The sequence below is a fragment of the Pteropus alecto genome, unplaced genomic scaffold (assembly GCF_000325575.1).
Source record: "Pteropus alecto unplaced genomic scaffold, ASM32557v1 scaffold121, whole genome shotgun sequence".
Classification (NCBI taxonomy): Eukaryota; Metazoa; Chordata; class Mammalia; order Chiroptera; family Pteropodidae; genus Pteropus; species Pteropus alecto.
In genome coordinates, this window is record NW_006434369.1 from 5,807,308 (window position 1) to 5,828,754 (window position 21,447).

The following is a 21,447-nucleotide window of genomic DNA, read 5'->3' on the forward strand; positions in this document are numbered from 1 at the left end:
AGACATAGATATGCTGAGCAGGAAAACGGAATCAATCAGGGAAGTGCCCAGATGCTCTCTGAGAATGGCGAACTGAAGTTCCCAGAAAAAATAGGATTGCCTGCCACGCCCTTGCTCACCAAAACAGAACCCAGCAAGCCCACAACAACAAGGAAGAGGAGGTGGTCGGCACCGGAGACCCGCAAACTGGAGAAGTCAGAAGACGAGCCACCCTTGACTCTTCCTAAGCCTTCTCTAATTCCTCAGGAGGTTAAGATTTGCATTGAAGGCCGGTCTAATGTAGGCAAGTAGAGGCAGTGTGGGGAAAGGAAATTTGGCTCTCCCTTATCATTTGTATCCAGATTACTGTACTGTAGGCTAAATAACACAGTATTTACATGTTATCCTCTTCCTTTAGGTTTCTGTTATAACCTTGTCATTAGAGTTACAGCTGGTGTCACGCAGGAGACTGGTGCATATGCTTTTTCCACGAGTGTCTGTCAGTGGGCGGGCAGGGGGCCAGAGCCAGGCCAGGCCAAGCACCAGGCATCCTAGTGGAAATGAATATGGCTTCAGAGTGCCTGGCTTTTCTAGCAGCACAGAAGCATCCACTGGGCGCTGACTTCTGCTAGTTTGATGAGAAAGTTCTGCGGGGAGGGAATTGCAAGGGTGAGTGTGTGTGGGGCTACAGGGGCGCTGCAGCGAGTGAGGGGCTTTTTCTCTCTGCCTCCCTCTGTCTCACTTTCTCTTGCTCTCAGCACGGGACTGGAGGTCCAGAGACGTGTCCTCAGGAGGTTCTCACGTGCGAAATAAATATCAGGAATCCAGCTACAGGGCATCCTAGAAAGGCAACAGACAGCAGATGGAAAGCTAACCGTGTATAAGAACATTTTTTTCCTCCAACATATTTTACAATAAAAGCAACTTTTAATCATATAGATATATATTTCCCCCTATGGGGCCTGACTGCACTGATTTTTTTTTTTTTTTTTTAAAAGAGCAACTGCCACACGTGGAATTTCGTTTCTGCTTCACTAGTGCAGTGATGTCTCCAGGGTGTCTGGCGGGCATAGCAGCCCCTGCTCGCATCGCTCCATGTGGGGGGCGGTGTGACGGGTGGGGCTGGGAGAGTGAACACCCAGTCTTGTTTCTGTGCAGTGTTAGGAATATCAATCAGGTTATCGCATTGACTTCGCTCCCAAGAAGTAGACGCAAACTGCCCTTGAGAGAGCAGCAGAAGCTCTTCACATTGCGTTTGCAGATCTTTTGTCTCTTAACTCTAGTACTGTTTATAGTTCATGACTATGGACAACTTGGGTGCCACTTTTTTCAGATTCCAGTGTGACGTGAGGAATTAGATTTTGAAGATGAGCATATATATTACTATCTCTAAGCACTTAAAATGCTGTTCACACTTTATTACCAAGCATCTTGGTCTATCATTCAACAAGTACTGTATCTCACTTTAAAGTCTTTGGGAAGAAAAACAAAAAACTAAGTTGCTTTCTTTTTTCAACACTGTAACTACATTTCAGCTCTGCAGAGTTTCTCACCTCAAGATATTGAAAGTTTCAATGTGGTTTAAAAGGATGAATGTGAATTATGAACTAGTATGTGACCATGAATGACCACCAAGTACAGCCTGACAGGAAGGCACTTTTCACTTTGATGTTTGAGAAAGAATTAAAGGCCTATGCAGAGCTGGCAGAGAAACTGAGAGAAAAGGGATGGAAAAAAGAATACTCATTTTTGTCCAGTGTTTTCCTTTTTTAGATGAACTTTTAAAGAACCTTGCGATTTGCACATCTTGAGTTTATAATTTGTGTGATATTCCTGCAGTTTTTATCCAATAACATTGTGGGAAAGGATTGGGGGACTGAACGAACATAAATAAATGTAGCAAAATTACTTTCTAACCTGCCTAAATCCTAGGCCGTTTTATAAGGTTATGTTCCTTTCAGAATTAATTTTGGTCTTTCTACCGCATCTGTCACAAAAAACAGGTCTTAGCAGGACAACTCTGAGAATTTTCTTCAGATTCATTGAGAGAGTTTTCCATAAAGACATTTATATATGTGAGCAAGTTTTTTTTTTTTTTAAAAAACAACTATTACTTTATTATTGTTGTTATTAATGTTATTTTCAGAATGACTTTTTTTTCCATCTGAAATCAAATCAAGATTTAATGTTTGGTACAAACCCAGAAAGGGTATTTCATAGTTTAAACCTTTCATTCCCAGAGATCTGAAATATTGTTCATGGGTTTTGAGTTTGCATCTTAAAGTGCTTTAAAAAAAAAAATTTTATAAGTAGGGAGAAATTTTTAAATATTCTTACTTGAAATGGCTGCAACTAGTCCGAACAAATATTTATCTGATTTTTCTTCTACCATTGAAAATAGTACTTCTTCCATTTCACGAATTTAAAAAGAATTCTAATATCGACCCACATTTTGGCTATATAGTATTCCTTCACATTTAGTTCTCAACGGGACTAATGATTTTTATTAACCATTTTCTGGGATGTACCAAAAACATTTGAATAGATTTAGAATAGCTAGAACCAGTCTTTGACTTTCTTTAAAATCCATGACCTTCTCAGCATGCTAGCAGAGAGCTGGGTGGGCCCATCCTCAAAGTCATAATGCTTATTTAGCGCTGTATTTTTTTTTTTTTTTAAGCATTTCTGTTCAGAGAACTTGCTTAATCTTCCATGTATTCTGCTCAGGGCACTTGCAATTATTAGGTTTTGTTTTTCTTTTTGTTTTATAACCTTTGATGGTAAGAGGAATACCGGGCTGCCACATCGACTTTGTCCTCATTAGTACCACTATTTACAGCCACTCATGTGGACTCAGAAAAACACACACCAACCTTTGGGCTTACTTCGAGTAGTAAACTAACTGGATCCACAACACCAACACTAAAATGAGAAAACATATATGATTTGGAGCAATAGGAACATCGTCATCATTTTCGTGCTTATATTTCAGGTATAGGAATTATAAGAGAATTGGTTCTTTCTAAACGTCGTCCCATTTCATCCTCTTGCTTTTTTAGCATGTGCAATATTTTCCGTGCCAATAGAGTCTCATCAGTGTGCTCTAGTTAAAGCTCACACCCTTTCGGCTTTTTCCTTGTTCGGACGGAAGGAGCCGGGAATGAGAGAGCCTCCCGCTGCAAGCTCCCCTACTGCCGCGGATGCTGAGTGCTGGGCGGGAGCCTTCAGGAGCCCCAGGTGTCGGTTGCCATGTTGCAGAAAGAGCAAGCAAAGGAGATCTAGGGGACGAGCTGCAGTTCCCCCTGTCACCACAAGGAATAGTGAAGGTGGAATGTGGACAGGAAGGAGGCAGAGTCATTTCTAAGGCACACTCTGGAGCAACATAGCCAGGATCAACCCATTTTTCACGCTCTTGTCTGCGAGTGTGCAGGCCCCTCCTCAGGTCTGTGTCCTTGAGACTTTGAGCTGTGCCTCTGAACCTGGGCAGGAAGTGTGGCCTGGTGTGTGCTTGCGCTCTGAGCGTGCCAGCCAGTGGCTGCGGAGGGGGCCGCCTGCGAACACTGGTCACCACTCCTCTGTGGCAGCTTTCTCTTCAAATAGGAAGAACATCCAGGGGACAGGGAACTTCCTCTTGTTTGCAGACATTGGCGAGCCCGAGGCTCCCAGAGCAGCCTTTGTCACCGCTCCTGTGTAGCAAACCTAACAATGACAGGCATAGAAATTCTTCGGTGCCCTGAAGCTTACGAGGATCAGCCATGTGCCTCTGTACTATGTCCACTTTGCAATATTTACTGACAGCTGTCTTTAGTTCTTTCTTTACTGTTTTCCATTTTAAAACTAATAACAGCAGGCCTTTTACGTTTACAATGGAACACAATCACCAAGAAATTAGTCAGGGTGAAAAGAAAAATAAATAATAAGAAACCGACAAACAAGAACCTCTCTTTATAGGGATTTCTAAATATATAAAATGACTGTTCCTTAGAATGTTTAACTTAAGATTTATTTCAGTTTGTCTGGGCCACATTGTGGGCGGGGGGCGGGGCGGAGATAAAGAGATGGGTGCCACTTACCTCAAATCTTTTAAAATGGAAATTCAAATTGCATTTTCATTTGGACTTTCAGGATAATTTTCTACGTCGGTCAATTTTTTGTTGTCCCCCAACTCGCCCAGTTTGCTTTGGGATGATTTGATTTTTTATTGTTGTTGCTGTTGTTGATCCCATTTCTAACGTTGAATTTGTGACCCTATGTGTTTTTCGTTAGGTGAGTGTGTTGGGTTTTTTTTCCCCCGCCAGGAAGTGGCAGCATCTTCCTTCTCCCCTACAAGGAACTCTGCGGAAACTTTCACACCTCTTACTCAGGGACGGGGCTGGCGTGTGTGTGGTACACTGATGCGTTCAGAAGCAGCACTTTGACTGCTCTGGAGTAGGGTTGTACAACTTCAAGGAATGTTTGGATTTCCTGCATCTTGTGGATTATTCCTTAGATACTGCATAGATTGCAATATAATGCTGCATGTTCACGACGAACAGTAGCTCCTAGTAATCATAAAAATCCACTCTTTGCACATAGTTTGATCTTTACTGAAATATGTTGCCAAAATTTATTTTTGTTGTTGTAGCTTTGGAATTTTTTGTTGTTTGTTTCTTAAGGAAACAACTGACAATGCCCTTTAACATCTGTGACTACTAAGGAAACCTATTCTTTCATAGAAAAATCTCAAATGCTTTTGAAGACACTAACGCCATGCTATTTCAGATTTGGGTGAAGAAGCAGAGCTCTTGGGACAGAAGGCCAGGCTCTTTGAGCTGTGTTTGGTTGTCATGGCTACTGTGTCATGAACCGCAAACAGCTCAACAAGCTGTGGCCCGTTCTCTCCTGAAACCCTTTGCACTTCCTATTTCCTAGTCACCCGTGATGATTCCAGGTGAAAAAAGGGCCAGCAGTCTCCGTGGCCCAATCCAGCCTCTTCGGTGGCGATATGAAAGAAAAGGGAATTTTGCTTTTTTTAATTTTTTTAAAGTGGAGTAGAGGCCTTTGCTTCCACTTTTGTGTTTTCAACCCAGAATTTCTGAAATAGAGAATTTAAAACAACATCAAGTAATAAAGATACAGAGCATATACTTTTTATAAAGCACATGCATATGCTATTGTGTTGGGTTGGTTTCCTCTCTTTTCTATGGACAGTGTTGTGTTTCTGTTGATCGGGAAACTCCAAACAATTTGCACACCTCTACTCTGGAGCCGAGATTTCTTCTACATAGATGACCTCGCTTCAAATATGTTACCTTACTGATAGGATCTTTTCTTGTAGCACTAGACCTTGTTGGAATTTTCTTTTAAAAAAAAAAAAAATGTACACCTAATTTGAGAAGCTGAAGAAAAAAATTTTTTTGAAGCACTCACTTTGAGGAGTACAGGTAATGTTTTAAAAAATTGCACAAAAGAAAAATGAATGTCGAGATGATTCATTCAGTGTTTGAAAGATATGGATCTGTTGAAACAATGAGTTTCATACCTTGTTTGTAAAAAAAAAAAAAAAAGCATAAAGGTTGAAAGTTACATGTTTTTATGTATATAGAAATTTGTCATGTCTAAACGATGAGATTTGTATGGTTATGGCCTGGAAGAATTACTACGTAAAAGGCTCTTAAACTATACCTATGCTTCCTTTATGTTTTTGTTACATAGAGCCCTCTTCTGAGGGAGGGAAACTCTGTATTCTGCAGTTTGAGAATACCGTTCATTCCTATGCTGAAATACTTCTCTGAGCTCCCTTCTTACTTTAAACTTTTAAGCCATTGCAACTCCTTTTTCTTCAGAGATGATGTTTGACATTTTCAGCACTTCCTGTTCCAATAAACCCAAAGAATATAATCCTGAACAAGAAGTGTTTGTAACAAGGGATCCTAGCTACCAATAAAACAGGACTCATTACAAGGACGAAAAAAAAAAAAATGTTCAGCCTTCTTTCCCCCCACACCTCATTTAAATGGGGGAGGGGGGTAAAACATGAGTTTCAATTTAAATGCCTCATTTTACTTTACTTTTAATTTTTTTCTTTGATATCGAGGCCGAAATAAATGTGGGGCAACTTCTCAGAAGAGTCATGTTCTGTCCAAAAATCAAGCCAGACAGCGGATACTGGACAGCTGTGAGATACTGAGCAAACCCACTTACAGTTCTTTAATTCAGAATCTCAGCTTCTCCCTTCCCGTTAAATGCAATGTTTCTGGTAGCTGACATTCACCTGTACAATGGCGGAAGGGAACAGTGGCTACGTTTTTTCGTGTCCTCTTGACTTGCATACAGACTGTTCAGCTGTATTAAAATTAAGTGCATTTGGCCAATATGTAGTATCTATACAATAAGTCTCTAAGAATTTCCATAACTTTTCTTATCTGAAAGGACTCAAGTCTTCCACTGCTGATAATTGGAGACTTCGCCCAAGTTTTCTTTCCCTTCAGTTTGTTCATTTGCTGTCTGGGTGGCCACTGAGCCTGTCTCCTTTTCCATGGCCAGTCCGAAGGCCTCGTTGGAAGCTCTGTTTACAGTAATCTTTGCTGAGAGAGTATACTGTCCTCTGGAATACCAGGTCTGAAGTGACACTAGCTTAGAGCTGTCGCCTTCGAAGAGCAGTTACCAAGAAGCCAGGTGTGTGGGTTTCGTCTGGCTCTCATAGGAACTGCCTGCTCTCATTACCTGGTCCGGGGGTGGGGTAAATTCTTTAGCCAGTGAACATTAAACTTGATACCTGTGCATTCGGTTCTGTGGATACTGCCCTTTCGGCCTTCTGGAGAGGTGTCTTCCTCCCCAGCCATCACTGCTCACCTGTAAACCCAAATTAGTGTCCGCTGAAGGGAGGTTCCAGTAGAGCCCTGCTGGTGGCTTGTAGTTGACAGAGTCCTAATTCCTAGCCAGTGGGATCTTGGCCCCAGAGCCATCTCGGAGATCCGTACCCATGGATGTTTTAATGTCAGATCATTACCCACCAAACTTCCAATTGTATGCCTCCCACCGGCCAAGGGAAAAGAGACACCAGAACTGAGGGCACGATCAGAATGACATGGCCAGTACAGAGGAGAACTAGGGAAGGGGTGATGTTTTGCACCTTATCAAAAATATTAAGTTCATACATAGTTAAGAGCTTTTATTGTGACAGGAGAACTTTTTTCCATATGCGTGCATACTCTCTGTAATTCCAGTGTAAAATATTGTACTTGCACTAGCTTTTTTAAAACAAATATTAAAAAAATGGAAGAATTCATATTCTATTTTCTAATCGTGGTGTGTCTATTTGTAGGATACACTCGAGTCTGTTTATTGAATTTTATGGTCCCTTTCTTTGATGGTGCTTGCAGGTTTTCTAGGTAGAAATTATTTCATTATTATAATAAAACAATGTTTGATTCAAAATTTGAACAAAATTGTTTTAAATAAATTGTCTGTATACCAGTACAAGTTTATTGTTTCAGTATACTCGTACTAATAAAATAACAGTGCCAATTGCAAATGTGTCCTTGCTTTGTGTCAGGTCCCCGAAGAAAGATGAGGCCAAGAAAATGATGGGAATGCCTCATTTACCCCCACTGTGATCACTGGACAGGTTTGGGGTGAGGGGGCACTGACAAGGCATTGCCTTTACTACTAATTTTTTAGGGGAGAGGGTAGGTCATTATGAGGTTCTGAGATAAAAGGTACATTTCGATATTTGATGTCTTGCCTTGTTCAGATTGTGTCTATTTCTCCTATCTGAACATCACTGTTTACAAGATATATTCATTTCTAAACAATATTTGGCAGCTTTGTGGGCCCATGTAGCATTATCGATACATTCTAGACAAGTTTGCTGCAAACCTGTAAATGGTCTGAAGGCACAAAGTTCACTCATGTCTCCTGTAGTTCATGCCTATTAAAAACAACAAGAAGGGGGGCCACCTGGCATGCAGAGGGGCCTGTTTGCCTCAAGAGTACTACACCCCAGGTTTGCAGTGGGCCATCTCAGAAAGATGTGACTTAGTAGTTGCCCCAGAAAGTAATTGTTCAAGGACGCATAACTTTCAGTGACCTCCCCTAGTCCCATCGCATGTGTGGCTCTCAAGTCCTTACAGCTGTCAGGTCCTGAATAGGCAGAATAGGACTCTCACGAGTTCACTTAACCCGGGGAGGAATGGGTGACTCCTTTCCTTTTACTGTCTTCCTGGTTAGGTGTCTAAGGACATCCTACCAGGACTCCCCTCTCAGGGTTCAGGCCTTGACACGTTGTGAATGTCGGTGTGTGAAAGAACGTGCACTAAACCAGCAGTGGTTAGGTGAGCCTTGTAGCCCAGACAGGAAGAGCTGTCATGTCCCCTCCTCGTCCACAGCAGTCTGGCTGGACATGCTGCGTGCTGGGGGCAAGTCTGGGGCAGCAGTCTGAATCGCTGCCTTCTCGTTTTAATATTAGATGCTGACACATTAGAACCTATTAATATTAGGTTCTGACAAGTTTGGGGTCCAATGGCTGCTGAGACTTACCTCAACTCGTCACATTGATTAGGGAAAACCCTTTGCTTCACATGCTGCAATAGGGCCCCGAGATGAACCGCATTTAGGTCACTGGCTCTCCTTCCCATCCACTGCTTCGTGGGCAGGCCCGCAAAGTGGTAGCAGGGCTGCGCTTTGATCTGTGTGTCCTGTATGATGCCTGGTCTGAGGGCTGTTCCGGTGTGGGCTTCCCACAGCCCATTCCTACTGGAGACAGAGATGAATTGGCTACGGAAAAGGGCTGACGGAGCCTTAGAAGTGCTGCTTTTTGTGAAGCCTCTGCTTCGAAATGATCCTGACAAGTTCATGGCTTTTTCAATAACTCAGGTTTCACTCCTAAAAACTGGACCTGCCTTCGATTTCTGGAAACAAAAAACTAGTCGGCGAAGCCTCTACACAAGGCAACACAGGAAGATGCCGCTGCAGAGGGTTGCCTAAAGGCCACACGGGGCCGACGGGCACCTCTTCCTTGACCTCTGGGTGCAGCACAGGAGCCCAGTCAAGAGACATTGGTAACAGTCCCTAACTACTGACGACTGCTGGTACATTTTAAATGGCTTTCTTTAGGTCCTCCTCTCCCTCTTATTTTGCAATTAAAAAAAAAAAAGAAAACCTCTTAAAACTAAAAAACTTAAGGGCTTGAGTGTCAAACCTATCTTCCACACAAACAGCATGGCGCTCATACCTCACACAGGCAGCAAACAGAAAAGGTGGGGCGTCTCCAGCACAGCCCGCATCCTGCTCTGTGTTAAACATCCTCTTGACCCTCGTTATCTCACAGGTGTAGCCATTCATGTTTCTACAAGAATTATTCTTCATCGATGTGCGGGGAAAAGGTATTACAACCGAGTTAAAATTGCTGGATCTTCAGCTGTAGTCTTCTAGGGCTGAAAATGGACCTCCAATTCCCAGAGTGTGAAGGTTTGGTTGGAGTCTTCATTTGGTGTCAGTCACCATGGACATCAGGCCATTAATTTGCCCTCAAACAGTAGGACCGTGTGGCCCTTCCCTACTCCAGGGCCATCGCCTGCCTTTTCAAAGGAAATCTAATCCTCTGTCAGCTTCTTTAACCTTTATAAGTAAATACAGGAAAATATCCTGGTCTGCATACACTTTCCAGTCCTGTTACTCAAGCAGTGCTTCAAAAAGTGGCCTGCGTCATTAATTCATCCACGTCCACTATTTAAACCAGTGCCATAGTCGACTGCTGTACTCCTGCCAAGGCCATGGGACCTTCTCCAAGAAAAAAAAACTAACCAGTCGATGAGCTGACCATTATACAGGAGAGCACCATGTGGTCCTTCCTTCAAAGCATTAATCACCATGACGCGGGAAAGTTCTAACTCGTATTTTAAACCAATGTCTCTTAGGAAACCACTGGTCAAGGTGTTTGCTGTTTTGTTTTGTTTCCCAGTGGGATTCTACCTGCTAATTTTTTGGTGGATTACTTTTCAATAAAACAGCCTATGGAATTTCCAAATAATGTATAATCTCTTTGAGAGGCCAACCTGACCAGCTGGGACTGAGAAGGGAAGGGGAAGAGATCGAGGAAACAAAACTAAATGAAAAACCAGGACAAGGACAGGGACAGCTTCCCAGAAGGAGCACCAAACTGGTAGTGACAGATGGCGTGTCCCCAAAAGGCCTGTGTAACAAAGACGGTGGAAACACGTCACCGAACCTTGTGTCTGCGGGAAATCAATTCTTCAAGTTTGTATGGTCAAATTGCTTTTGTTCTTTTCCAGCAAACAGAAGCTGGAGGGAGGGGATGCCAGTTACTCTGACTGCAGCCTGCCACTCCATTCCTCCCCTCTCCTCCCATCCCCTTCCCTCCCCTCCCCTCCCAACCCAAGATGCCTTCTTTGACTTAGAGCCAAGAGTGGCTTGCCACTAGCATGTCTGGTAAGGAGGTGGGAACTCCTCAGCTTCCCCTACAACTTGGTTCCTGGAAATGCAAACTCCAGCACTCAAACAAGTCTTAAGATAACAGCATTATATTAAAGTGAAACCATTTTCTTTTTAAAAAAGAAAGAAAAAGGTGCAAGGGTTAGTTTTAACAATGAGGTTATGAGTTCCGGGCAGCTGGGCTCTGACCACTGACCCTCTAAGTGCCCTGCTTCCGGGCCCCCAAAAGGCACTAGGGGAGCCCTAAAGCCTGCAGGCAGCAGAAGGAGGCAGCATTCCACCATTCAGGAGTAGCCGGAAGCTCTGATGTGACAGAAGGAAGGAGATGAAAGCAGCTGTGTGTGGAAGCTTCCATGAGCAGGGCCATCACTTCATCTGCAAGGTTAGCTGAACACAGTGTTGTGCTGCTGGGTCACTCGGATGAACGTCGTCCTCTTGCTGAGCTCTTTGAGTTTGGCGGCCCCCACATAGGTACAGGTAGACCTCAGTCCCCCAAGAATATCCAGAATCGTGTTTTCTACATCCCCTTTGTAAGGCACTTCCACAGTCTTGCCCTCAGAGGCTCTGGAAGGAAAAGGAAAAGTTCTTCTTCAATCTGGTTCTTTTTCCTTAAAGACCCAGCCAGAATTCTCCCCAGCTTTAGCACCTAAAGCAGCCTCCACCCTGACCCCACTCCCACGCTGCTACAAATGCCAAGCTGATCGTGCCAGGATCTCAGATGAACACGTTCCTCCCATCCAAAATGCATGACCTCACCGCTGGGCACTCAGAGTGCCAGGAAAAGGAAAGTCTTTGTCAGCAACACTGGAGGAAGTCACAGACCCGTACCATCCTGCACGATGACATTTCAGCAGCATGCCTCCGCTCTGCCCCTAACAGACACCAACTCCATTTTTCTACCCCACCTAATCTGCACACCAACCTCCAACTGACCCAGAGCCCAAATGCCCAAGGGCAAGGAGAACAGACCTGGTGGGTTAGTCGTGAACAACCCCTGCCACCGCTTCTTCCGCTTGCCCTCCCCAATCGACAACAGAAAAGGCCTGGAGCTTCGCCCTTCTGCATGCCAGCTCTCTGATCCGACACTGAGTGTCTTCAAAGGGGACAATCAAGAGGAAGAGGAGGCTGACCAATAAAATGAACACCTCTACCTCTACCAGGTGACATGGGAACTTCTGCCAGCAAGATACAGCATCCCCCCTCTAACGGCCTGCCTTTCTGGGGAGCCCTTTGTTGAGCATGTCCCTCCAGCTCACTCCCTGCAAGTCATTTACACCTATTGTTCCGGGCGTGGTGTGGGGGTCCCAGCAAGGTGGAACCAGAGTAGCACCAGGAAGTTCTTGCCACCAGAGGCTTCAGGGCTTTCGTTAGCATCATTCCCATTTTCAGAGGAACGTTTAGAAATGCAGAAGGTCTGGCATATGGCACAAACACTAAGCAATATCGAACTGTCCTTCCTGAGCCATTGTCCCAGTCTTCACAAGGCCACCAAGTAACACTGATTCTACATGTCAGGTCCCCTTCCTACAAAATGGAGATACAGTCCAGACTTGCTTTTGAAGAGACTGCACGAGAATCTATGTAAAATTCTAAGGGCCAGAAAATCTGGAAACTAACAACCAAATTCTGGAACTTTCTCTAGCTGGTCTCTTCAACCGGAAAATAGCACTTTTTGATTAGAAACCTAGAATTTCAAAAGGGTATTAACTCTTGTACACTGAAATCTACACATGCAAGACTACCCTTGGGTAAAATCTAGCTATTTAAACCATCAACTAGACCACGGGTTGGCCTAGTAGCTGGCTTAGAGCACCAATATCATAAAGCAAGTCACTGGTCACACACAAGATGATTCATGTCACTGTACTCTGTGATTAGAGATCAACATCTATGCACATGTGCTTGCAATGACTGCCATTTCATTTTCTTAAAGCCTGGGGTCTTCCTGGGGCTTAGTGGAGATTATCCAGATTCTCATCATTGCTTATCTGCTAACTGGTGACGGCACCTTTTGCAAGTCATTTATTGTTGATGCTCAAGTCTTCTCATCCATAAAGAGGTTCTTTGATCTGTCTCACATGGAAAGGGTGAGAACTAAATGGTTAATGACTGGGAAGGAACTAGCAAAGTATAAATAACTCTGCCTCAACTAAATATAATATCAAATAGGAGAACCATCCTTACGAGATAATGGTGATGAGGCTGCAAACTGTCAGGGGAAGAGAAGGGAGGGAAGATGAGAGGGAGGGAGGCAAGCAGAGAGAGAGAGACAGAGAGAACGGATGCAGACTTCAGGGCTTAGGCAGCCTTTGCATTAAGGTTCTAATTCCTTCGGCATTTCCCTTCCTTGTCTAACATTCGAATCTGCTTCCAGAACGGAGTCTTTATAGTCCTGAATATTTTATTTTCTGATGTGTCTAGACCCTGCTGAAATTACAGATGATCTTTCTTTTAGCCCCTTAGCTTCTGTTTGTGTTACAGCTTAGTCTGGCCTTCCCTATCTGCTTTTATTAGAACCCAAAACAGATGCAACAGCTAGAGGGCAAAAAAATGTACTCCTGGCAAAGCATCTAGCTGCTGCTGAATCACAATGGCTCCAATTACGTACCAGAACACAGGAGACCCTGCTCGGTGATGGTGAAGCACTGAGCTTCTTAGCCAGAGGTCCAGGTTAGCATCGAGGCGGTAATCCCACCCCATCGCTGCAAACAGTGCAACCTCCTCCACCGGTTACCACGGGGGAGACAGAAAACCCTCTGACGCTGCATGGGAAAAAGCGCCACCCTTGTTCTGCTGCCTGACACTGCCAGGGAGGAGGTATAAATGTAGTCCCCTACTCCTTTTCCCACCTTGCCTTCCCCATACTACAACATCGTTTTTATTGAGCTTCCTCCCAAAAGAGGAAATGACTGGAGAGTGTGAGGACTGAAATCAGCCTCCCAGCACCCTACTGACGAACAGAACTCTGGGATGGTAGCACGCCATAATGCCCACCCACCTACCTGACTGTAAGTCTCAGAGGAGCTCTCAGATTTTTTTTTACTTCTAGCTTGGTTTGAACCTTACTTATATAATTCATCTGAATCCCATGTCCTCAAAATAAGCTTTTAGATGTAGAATGAATGGTAGGAAATGGAGGGTGTCAGCCAGGGAGGGCTTGGTTTCTATCCCAGTGCCTGAAGCTTCCTGGAGAAAGGCAGTTGGCCCACACACAGCGGATTTCCTCCTGAGGATGCAAGACCTTCTGTCCTGTCCACTTTGTGTAGTTTGTCATCAGCGCTAAAAGGAAGAGCAGACTCCCTGGAGCAGAGCAAGGCAGTAGATATATTCTGTCATAAGGTTCTTAAAACACACATGCAGACAATTAAAACGGAAGTGAAACAAAGAGCAGGTTATCTTTTAGGATCATAGATTAAAAAAAAAGAGAGAGAGAGACAGAAGTAAGCATCCCTTCTGCAGTGAATGACACAATTAAATGACTAAAAATGCTGCCTGTGTTAACTGTCAGAGTCTAGAGACAGGTGAGAGTCCTGTGTGAACTACTGTAGGTGACACGTGGCATTCTGCAAGAAAGGCCTGACCTCTGTGTGGTGGTCCAGGCCACACCTGTTTCGTATGCAATGGGAGACCCATACTTCAACTCAATTCTTGCATCCTGAACTCACTCCAGGCGAGAGACTGGAGGTTATTGGGATAGTTCAGCAAAGGCTGTATCAGAAGGACCAGGCAGTAATATTCCTGCCCACCCCTTGGAAGTAAGGAGTGTCACCTCCAGGACTGATTGAGCAGGAATCACGCCTACTTGCACATACCCCTTGGGCACATTCCCAACCCATCCCAAAACACTTCTGCTCTGCACTGCCTTTTGATGGCCCCAAACACTGAAAATGCTGGTTGGGTAAAAATTATGGCTATTTAAAAAGAGGCAAAGTAGGTTTTCTAGCTCCTTCCCACAGTACTTTACTATAAACAGAATGGACAGTCTTTGAGACCTACTTCCATCCCATTTCTGTAAGAAGCAGGAGAAATGTGGGTCCTCCCCGGTGAAAAGCCCTGGCTCTGCCCCTTACCTGTATTCGGCTACCCCTCCCGCATGCTTCTTCATCGCTGTTTCAGAGCTCATCCCGTAGAAGAGCTTGAGCTTCTGCCCGTTCCTCTCGATCACCTCTCCAGCACACTCGGTATGGCCCGAAAACATCCCGCCCAGCATGACAAAATCCGCTCCAGCTCCTAAACTCCAATGGTGGGGACAAAAGGAAGCAACAGAAAAAAGAGCTCAGAAAAAAATTAGCTCTGGAAAGATCCAACTGCCACCCCAACTCACTGTCCTCCTCGTTTTCAAGAGAAAGTTCAACCTCTCCCCTTTTGAAAAAAGTTAAGGAAGTCCTCCTTACAGGGCGATGGGGACACTCAGAAAACAAATGCAGCCTGCTGGTTTGGTAGCGGATACACTGGACAAGCTTTAGTGGTTATTAATGACCACCTTCCAGAGGCCTGACTCATTTGCAATCAGAGAAACATTAAGAATTGGACCCCCATCAGGCATCTGGTCTACCCTAGGCTCTCAGCATTCTCACACTCTGTTTGGACCTCAGAACAGACCAAATCTCCTAGAGATGGAGCATGAAGGAGAGAAACTTGTACATGTGTATACTGCACGTGTATATGTGTATGTGTGTGCGTGTGTGTGTGTGTATACACACACGCGCGCGCACGCACACACACACACACACACACACACACACACACACACACACGAAACTCCCAGGACAAGGACAGAAGAGACTGGGGTATTGAAGTTGCCTTTGTAAGCTATGTTGGAACAGGACCAGGAACAGCTGGAATTGGAGGGCTGGTTCACTGCTATGTCCCCAGGGTCTATCAGAGTGCATGGCACATGGGAGATGTGGAATGACTAGCTGTCAAGAAAGTAAAAGGTGTTTATGGAAGAAACAGAAACAGTCCCCATTCCCCATCCTGTCCACGGATAATTGTGCAGAGAGGCCTTCCACTGACTATTAAGTAAGAAATTGCTACAACTCCTCCTCTGAGTAAGTCCTACTGGCAGCTTACATGGAGAATACGAGGATATCGGGGTTCACATGTATTAAGTAATTAGGATGAAGGACAACAAGGAGCAAATACAGGAACCCCTGAAAAGTGACCTTGACCTCTTCCATCTGGTTATTTAAATATGAGGACTTTCCGGTGTGTGTCAGGCATTACAGTCCCTTCTGTTCAACATTACAGAAAGGCAGGCTCTGCAGGGCTGGCCTCTTGGCCTGCAGCCAGGCAAAAAGGCACAATAGGACCTTTCCACTTGACAGCGAGCTTTGCAGACCCTTCATTGCAGGATCCCTAACACAAATGCTGGCTCCTTGGCCCCCCTGCCAGGATTAGAAGGGGGCAGAGGAGAATTGGTGTCCAGCCAGGCCTCCTGGTGACCACGACCCTGGGAGCAGATATAAACAGCAGGAACACAGTGCACAGATCCATTCAAACAGTGCTTTGAAGTGGCTTCCAGTTGTTTTCATTTCTGGACACTCTCATGTCCTTTCCTAACCAGCATCTTCCATGACACAGTCCCTCTCTCTCAATCTCACTCCTCGCTGCACTTACTGGAAGGAAAGTGAACAAGGAAGAGATGCCAGGAATTGCGCCCAGATCTGTCATCTACGAGGCACCTTCTTTAGACCAGTCACTTTAAAGTATACTCAGCTCCCGCTCTGAGCAGGGAGCACAAAGAGCCCGAGATGGAACACCGATCAGCATTAAAAAGATGCAGCTCAAAAATCAATAGTAAAAGTGTCCTCGGCTGACGATCCTTACATTAATAAGAGATAAGTGAGTGCACTCGCATAGCAGGAGTCCTGCATTCTCCCTGCTCTGCCTCTGAGTGTGGGACCCTGACCTTGTCGCTTGCCTCTTAGGACCTTGTCCCTTGGACATTCTCCAGGTTCCTACAAACCCAGCTGCTAAGAACACTGCCCCATGTTTCCTTTTGTCGCCATTAGTGTTAAAAAAAGAAGTAGTAGAGCCAGTGCGTGGGCCTAAGACATTCTATGGGATGAGCTCTGAACCAGTGATGAAGAAGCACATGGGAAGAATCGCTGAATACTAAAGGAGAAGAGCCACTGGCATCCCTTAGGAATGCTTAAAACAGAAAGTTTCTCTCCACTGAAAAAGAAAAAATAAATCAACAGCAAATGCAGCCCTGGCATCAGGAAAGGAGGGTGGGGCCGTGGGAGTTTCATTTCAGCCTCCTGCCAGCACACACAGCTCCCACTTCACCCTTTGGAGGCCCCAGCTGTGAGGCCAGCTCTGACTTCTGAATGCAGTTTGCAAAGGTTAAGTGGACGGCACGGCATGCCGAGATGCTAAACTTCCTAGCGCTTTCCCAAGAAAAACTCAGGACCCCATGTTGGTACCCCAGGTGCCAGCCCCATTAGCTCACAGGACACTGCTGCCCCCTAGTGGTAAATGGGCTCCTCAGCCTCTGATGAGAAACTGTGGCTGGGAAGCCATCCCTCCTTCGGGATTTCCCCAAGTGAGGCCCCAAAGACCCTCGCGGAGTTACTGTACTTAGGACCCGGTGCTGTCCTTTTCCACAGACAGGTGCCCTGAGCCTTCTCATTGTGACTTCACCAGTTCCTGACTCGCAGGATGTCACCCCTAAATCAATCCTTGGATACTTGGCCTGCTCAGCCGCCAACCGGAATGAAACTGATTCCAGGATTTGGGCCAATCGGGTCAGAAATCCAGGGAGAGAGCACTCGGGACTGGTTCTGAACATCCCGACAGGGTCCGCCTCCCCATTCTGGTTCCCGCCCCACTCTCAGCTCCCACCCCACAGCGAACACGCAGCTGCAGGGAGCTCCGCCCCTCACTCCACATCTCCTTACCAAAGGCTTTGGCGACATCTCCTGGACATGTGCAGCCTCCATCCTTCAAAGAGGAAAGAGCACAGAGGATGTCAGTGGGAGCTCACCCAGGCTGTCCCTTCCCCTGGAGTGACTATAAGTCATTACTCGCCTCCCACTCCCCAGCCAAATATGCAACCCTCAGTGCCCAAGCCCATGAGTTTTCCTCAACAGGGCACCTCCCATACCCGGCCCTTCCCACTGCCTGGGAAGCTGCTGAGCAAGAGGGGCTCTGACCTCACCGTCCTCCCACCCTTTACACAACACACCTAGCCACTCACCATCCACGTTCATTCTCATTCAGTAGTCACCTCTCCCCACCTGCCTGATGTGAGGTGAGATTTTTATTTAATACAAGAGATGAATTATTTTAAGAGCCAGAAAGGACATCGAGTTAGTTTCTTTATATTTCCAGCCACTCCATGAATCTCTAATTCACCTTCATGTAACATACCCAGTTACCTTAGGGTCAAACATGCATTCCTGACACCCACTCTACCCACCCAGGGCTACCTGAATGCCTAGAAGGACAGCCTGTGATCTCGGGCTGCCCAGCACAGTTCCGCTCTGGGGGTTATGTTTAAACACCAATGAAGTACCAGGTTTCTAGGATGTAAAGCCCATTGTGCTCCCTTACAAACCCCAAAGACACAAAGTGACCAGGCTTCCTGCTATTCGCAATGCGGCCTGTGTGAGGTCCAAGGAGACAAAGGGTGGTGAGGGTGGCCTGCAGTAGCAGCCAGATCCAACAGGAAGCAGCAAGGAAGCAAAGGCAGTGGACAGGGAGACTCAGCCCTCAAGGCTGGCGAGATGTGACAGAGCCCAGATTCAGTGCTGGTCTCAGGGGTAAATGCCCAGAAAGTTGCAAAGAACACAGAAAACACAGGCCTCCCAGACTACCTTTCTTGACAGTTGGCAGGAAGGGGTGTGCACCTCTGGAGTCGCAGGGCCTCTAGGTAGAACAGGAACCACTTTACAAATAGCATCTCCAACTGAGGATGTGGGAGACTCAAAAGATTGAGTCTCTGTGACTCAATCTTTTTTATTCTATCTGCTATTTAGGACTGTTGCTCAGGGTCTAGAACTCAAATATTGCTCTGTTATTTCTTTGCAATTCTGATCAAAACATAGGTATAACGGCTCGATCTTTTCCATTTATGAATATTTACTGACTGCAAGTATTTCCTCAACCAAGTTGTTATTCGCATGTGGCGTCCTTGGCCTCCAGAGGGCCACAGTCTAGAGATGAATGATTATTTCAGAGGTCGTCTCTCCATTTAAAGTTATCTGGCCGAAACCCTCCAGGTGAGGACAGTAACAGGGCTGGGGTTCTGTACATCTAGTTAGTGCTTCAAAGCTCGAGAATATTTACTTTCTTTCAAAGGTACACCCCCTATATGCCCTTCGCTTGTCCTGCCAATTATTTTTAAAGTGCTTTATCTCTTTATCAAAACCAGTTCTACATAACAGGATTTCAAATATAATCTCAAAAGATTAAATAAACTCATGCTCCCATTTAAACAGGTCCCTAACATATGTGACTTTAAACACATACACTTTCATATACATACACACACACACACACACATACACACACACACACATCCCTTAAGTCTTGCTCACTTGCTTATGAGTAAGTGTCTTGTGACTGCTAGGGTATCTCATTTAGGGTTCTTAAATTTCATATTATTGTGGTCAGTAATGAGGCCTGACTCAGAAGACCTGAAGTACCAGGACCCCAAGAAAATGAACTCTTCTCTTCCCAGAATGTACCAAAATGTCCACAATTAATAGGATTTAGTGATATGCTGTGCAGAGGAAATCATACGGTATCATCTGCTCACTTTGCTTGGGTATGCATCTATGAAACAGACAATGCAGACGAAACAAGCCAGACTGCACATTTAACCCAATGCAATCCAATGTTATATCATGCTGTAGGGCACAGGCATCTGCTCCCTACTATCATTTACAGGTAATTTCCAAGAGTTGTTCAAAGCGTCCTTTCATGTTCTCAGGAAGCAGAGTAGTAGGACAATCCCCTGCACTCTAAGACACACAATGACTTTTGTACATAAACATTTATAGCTGCTGCGAGGTGGTTTTTAAAAATATTCAAAGGGTTACTTGTTTTGTTTTTCAAGAGTGTTAATGCTATATTTTAGTAGAAAAGGCATCATATCACATGAGTGGTGATTTGATCTATGACTTGTCAGCATATCTCTTCTTTAAAATACTTGCTCAGCCCTAAAAATAAGGGGTGGTGAAAGCAAGCATTGGGTAGGCAGAGGGAATTGTTCCAAACTTTATTTTTGTATTCAAACACCACAAGAACCTGAAGTTGATAATTTTGTAGGTGGGGGGTAGGGAATGAGGGAGGCTCAGAAAGGTTGAGTGACTTGCCAAAGGTCACACAGCTATAATAATGGAAAAACAAGCTTAGAACTCTGGTTAGGAGTAAACTCTAAAAATGTCTAAAGCACACCTATCAAAACATGAGCAGTGGTTATCTTAAGATGATGGCTGTTCTAGTCATCTTTATTTTCTTTACTTTTGTTTGCATTTTCTAACTTTTTCTAGCCTAACCTTTTGGGAAATTTTTCAAGTCTAAAAAATTATTTGAAAGAATTTATTTAGATCTTTTTAAATAATGATCTAGCTAGCTGTTCCAAAAGTACTATATTAAATCAATAAAATTATAGAAATTTGCTGATCAACCTTCACTTCTTTGCAGAGGGTTAGTGAGCTGATAAGTATACTAATGATTGGGTATAGGGAAGGAGGGGGTTGGGGGCTGTTTTGAATCGGCTCAACCTTCTATTTTTTTTTTTATAAAGCCTACAGCACCCAGTATTCCCAGGCAGTCTCCCATCTAAGTACTAGCCTCTATTATTAATGGCACCTCATGATGTTGGGCTTCCTCAAACTTGACAGGCACATTTTCTAGGTCTTTATAAAATGCACTGATTAAAATGTTGGACTTGAGTAACGAAGAGACGATAATGATCCTAGTCACAGGATTTTCTTCTAGGTCCTATGAAGCACTACGAAGTCCAGTTCAAATCCCTCCTCCGCAAATAGTTCAGCGGGTGCTGATTTTTGGCTCTCCATCTGAAGACATGCTGGAGGACTCCGAGGGGAAAGCACTAAGAAGAGATAAAGCTGAAGTCTCCCAAACCAATGTGGTGGGAAAAGGAGTAGACGTGAGGTCGTGTGGATACCTGCATTCTTTGTGATTTCAGCGAGCCCTGCACCCTCTGAGTCTCCTCATTTTCTAAATAAGGGTGGTCAAGGGAAGGAGTGTAACGCTGGAGATGGACAGACCTTGGTTTGAGTGCTGGCTCTGCCTCCTACCAGCAGTACGAACAAGTTACTCAAGGTCTCAAAGCTTCCGTTTCCTAACCTGGTGTGATGGTTAACTTTACATGTCAACTTGACTGGGCAACAGGGTGCCTAGATATTTGGTCAAACATTATTCTGGATGTTTCTTTGGGGTGTGTGGATAAGGTTAACATTTCAATCAGTAGACTGAGTAATGCAGACTGCCCTCCCTAATGTGGGTGGGCCCCATCTAACCAGTGGAAGGCTTGAGTAGAACAAAAAGGCTGACCCTTCCCAAGTGAGAGAATTTTTCCTGACTGCCTTTGAACTGGGAAATGGTTTTTTTCTTACATTCTGACTCCATCTGAAACATGAGCTCTTTCTGGTTCTCAGGCCTGCAGACTCAGACTAGAATTCTATACACACACACACACACACACACACACACACACACACACACACACACCCCTATTGGTTTTGTTTCTCTAGAGAACCCTGACAAATACACCTGTCAAATAAAGATAACAGCTACCTTGTTAAGTTCTTCCAAGGATTAAAGATTATATGTGTGCTATGCCTGGAAGATAGTAGATGCTCAATAAATGACAGCCATTACTTCTTCTAAAGCTGTTTCCGCCTTTAAAATTCTCTCCTCTGTGTGACCCAACAGATGACAAAATTAACTAGTCACATGCTAATCTTCAGCTTTGCAGGGGATATCCTGGATTTTTCAGCTCTCTGACTCTCAGAAGCCCATGCGAACCACAATAAATAAAAACCTGATTCAAGTCCA

The 21,447-nt window shown here is 44.7% G+C and overlaps 2 protein-coding genes across 2 annotated transcripts in view; one reads left to right on the top strand and one right to left on the bottom strand.

Annotated features, from left to right (window-relative positions):
* Positions 1–7,495, top strand: part of ATXN1 (ataxin 1) — a 311,366-nt gene extending 303,871 nt beyond the window's left edge. Inside the window, 1 exon segment of the mRNA XM_025044911.1 lies at positions 1–7,495. This exon segment is cut by the window's left edge and continues 39 nt beyond it. Within this exon segment, the coding sequence (XP_024900679.1) occupies positions 1–291 (291 nt within the window). The 3' untranslated portion in view covers positions 292–7,495.
* A 2,989-nt stretch (positions 7,496–10,484) lies between these two features.
* The window catches only part of GMPR (guanosine monophosphate reductase), a 38,121-nt gene continuing 27,158 nt past the window's right edge, over positions 10,485–21,447 (bottom strand). Inside the window, exons 7-9 of the mRNA XM_006909248.3 lie at positions 17,316–17,358; positions 14,484–14,643; positions 10,485–10,977 (exon numbers count right to left, since the gene is read on the bottom strand). Coding sequence (XP_006909310.1) covers positions 10,797–10,977; positions 14,484–14,643; positions 17,316–17,358 — 384 coding nt within the window. The 3' untranslated portion in view covers positions 10,485–10,796. The remainder of the gene's footprint in view (positions 10,978–14,483; positions 14,644–17,315; positions 17,359–21,447) is intronic.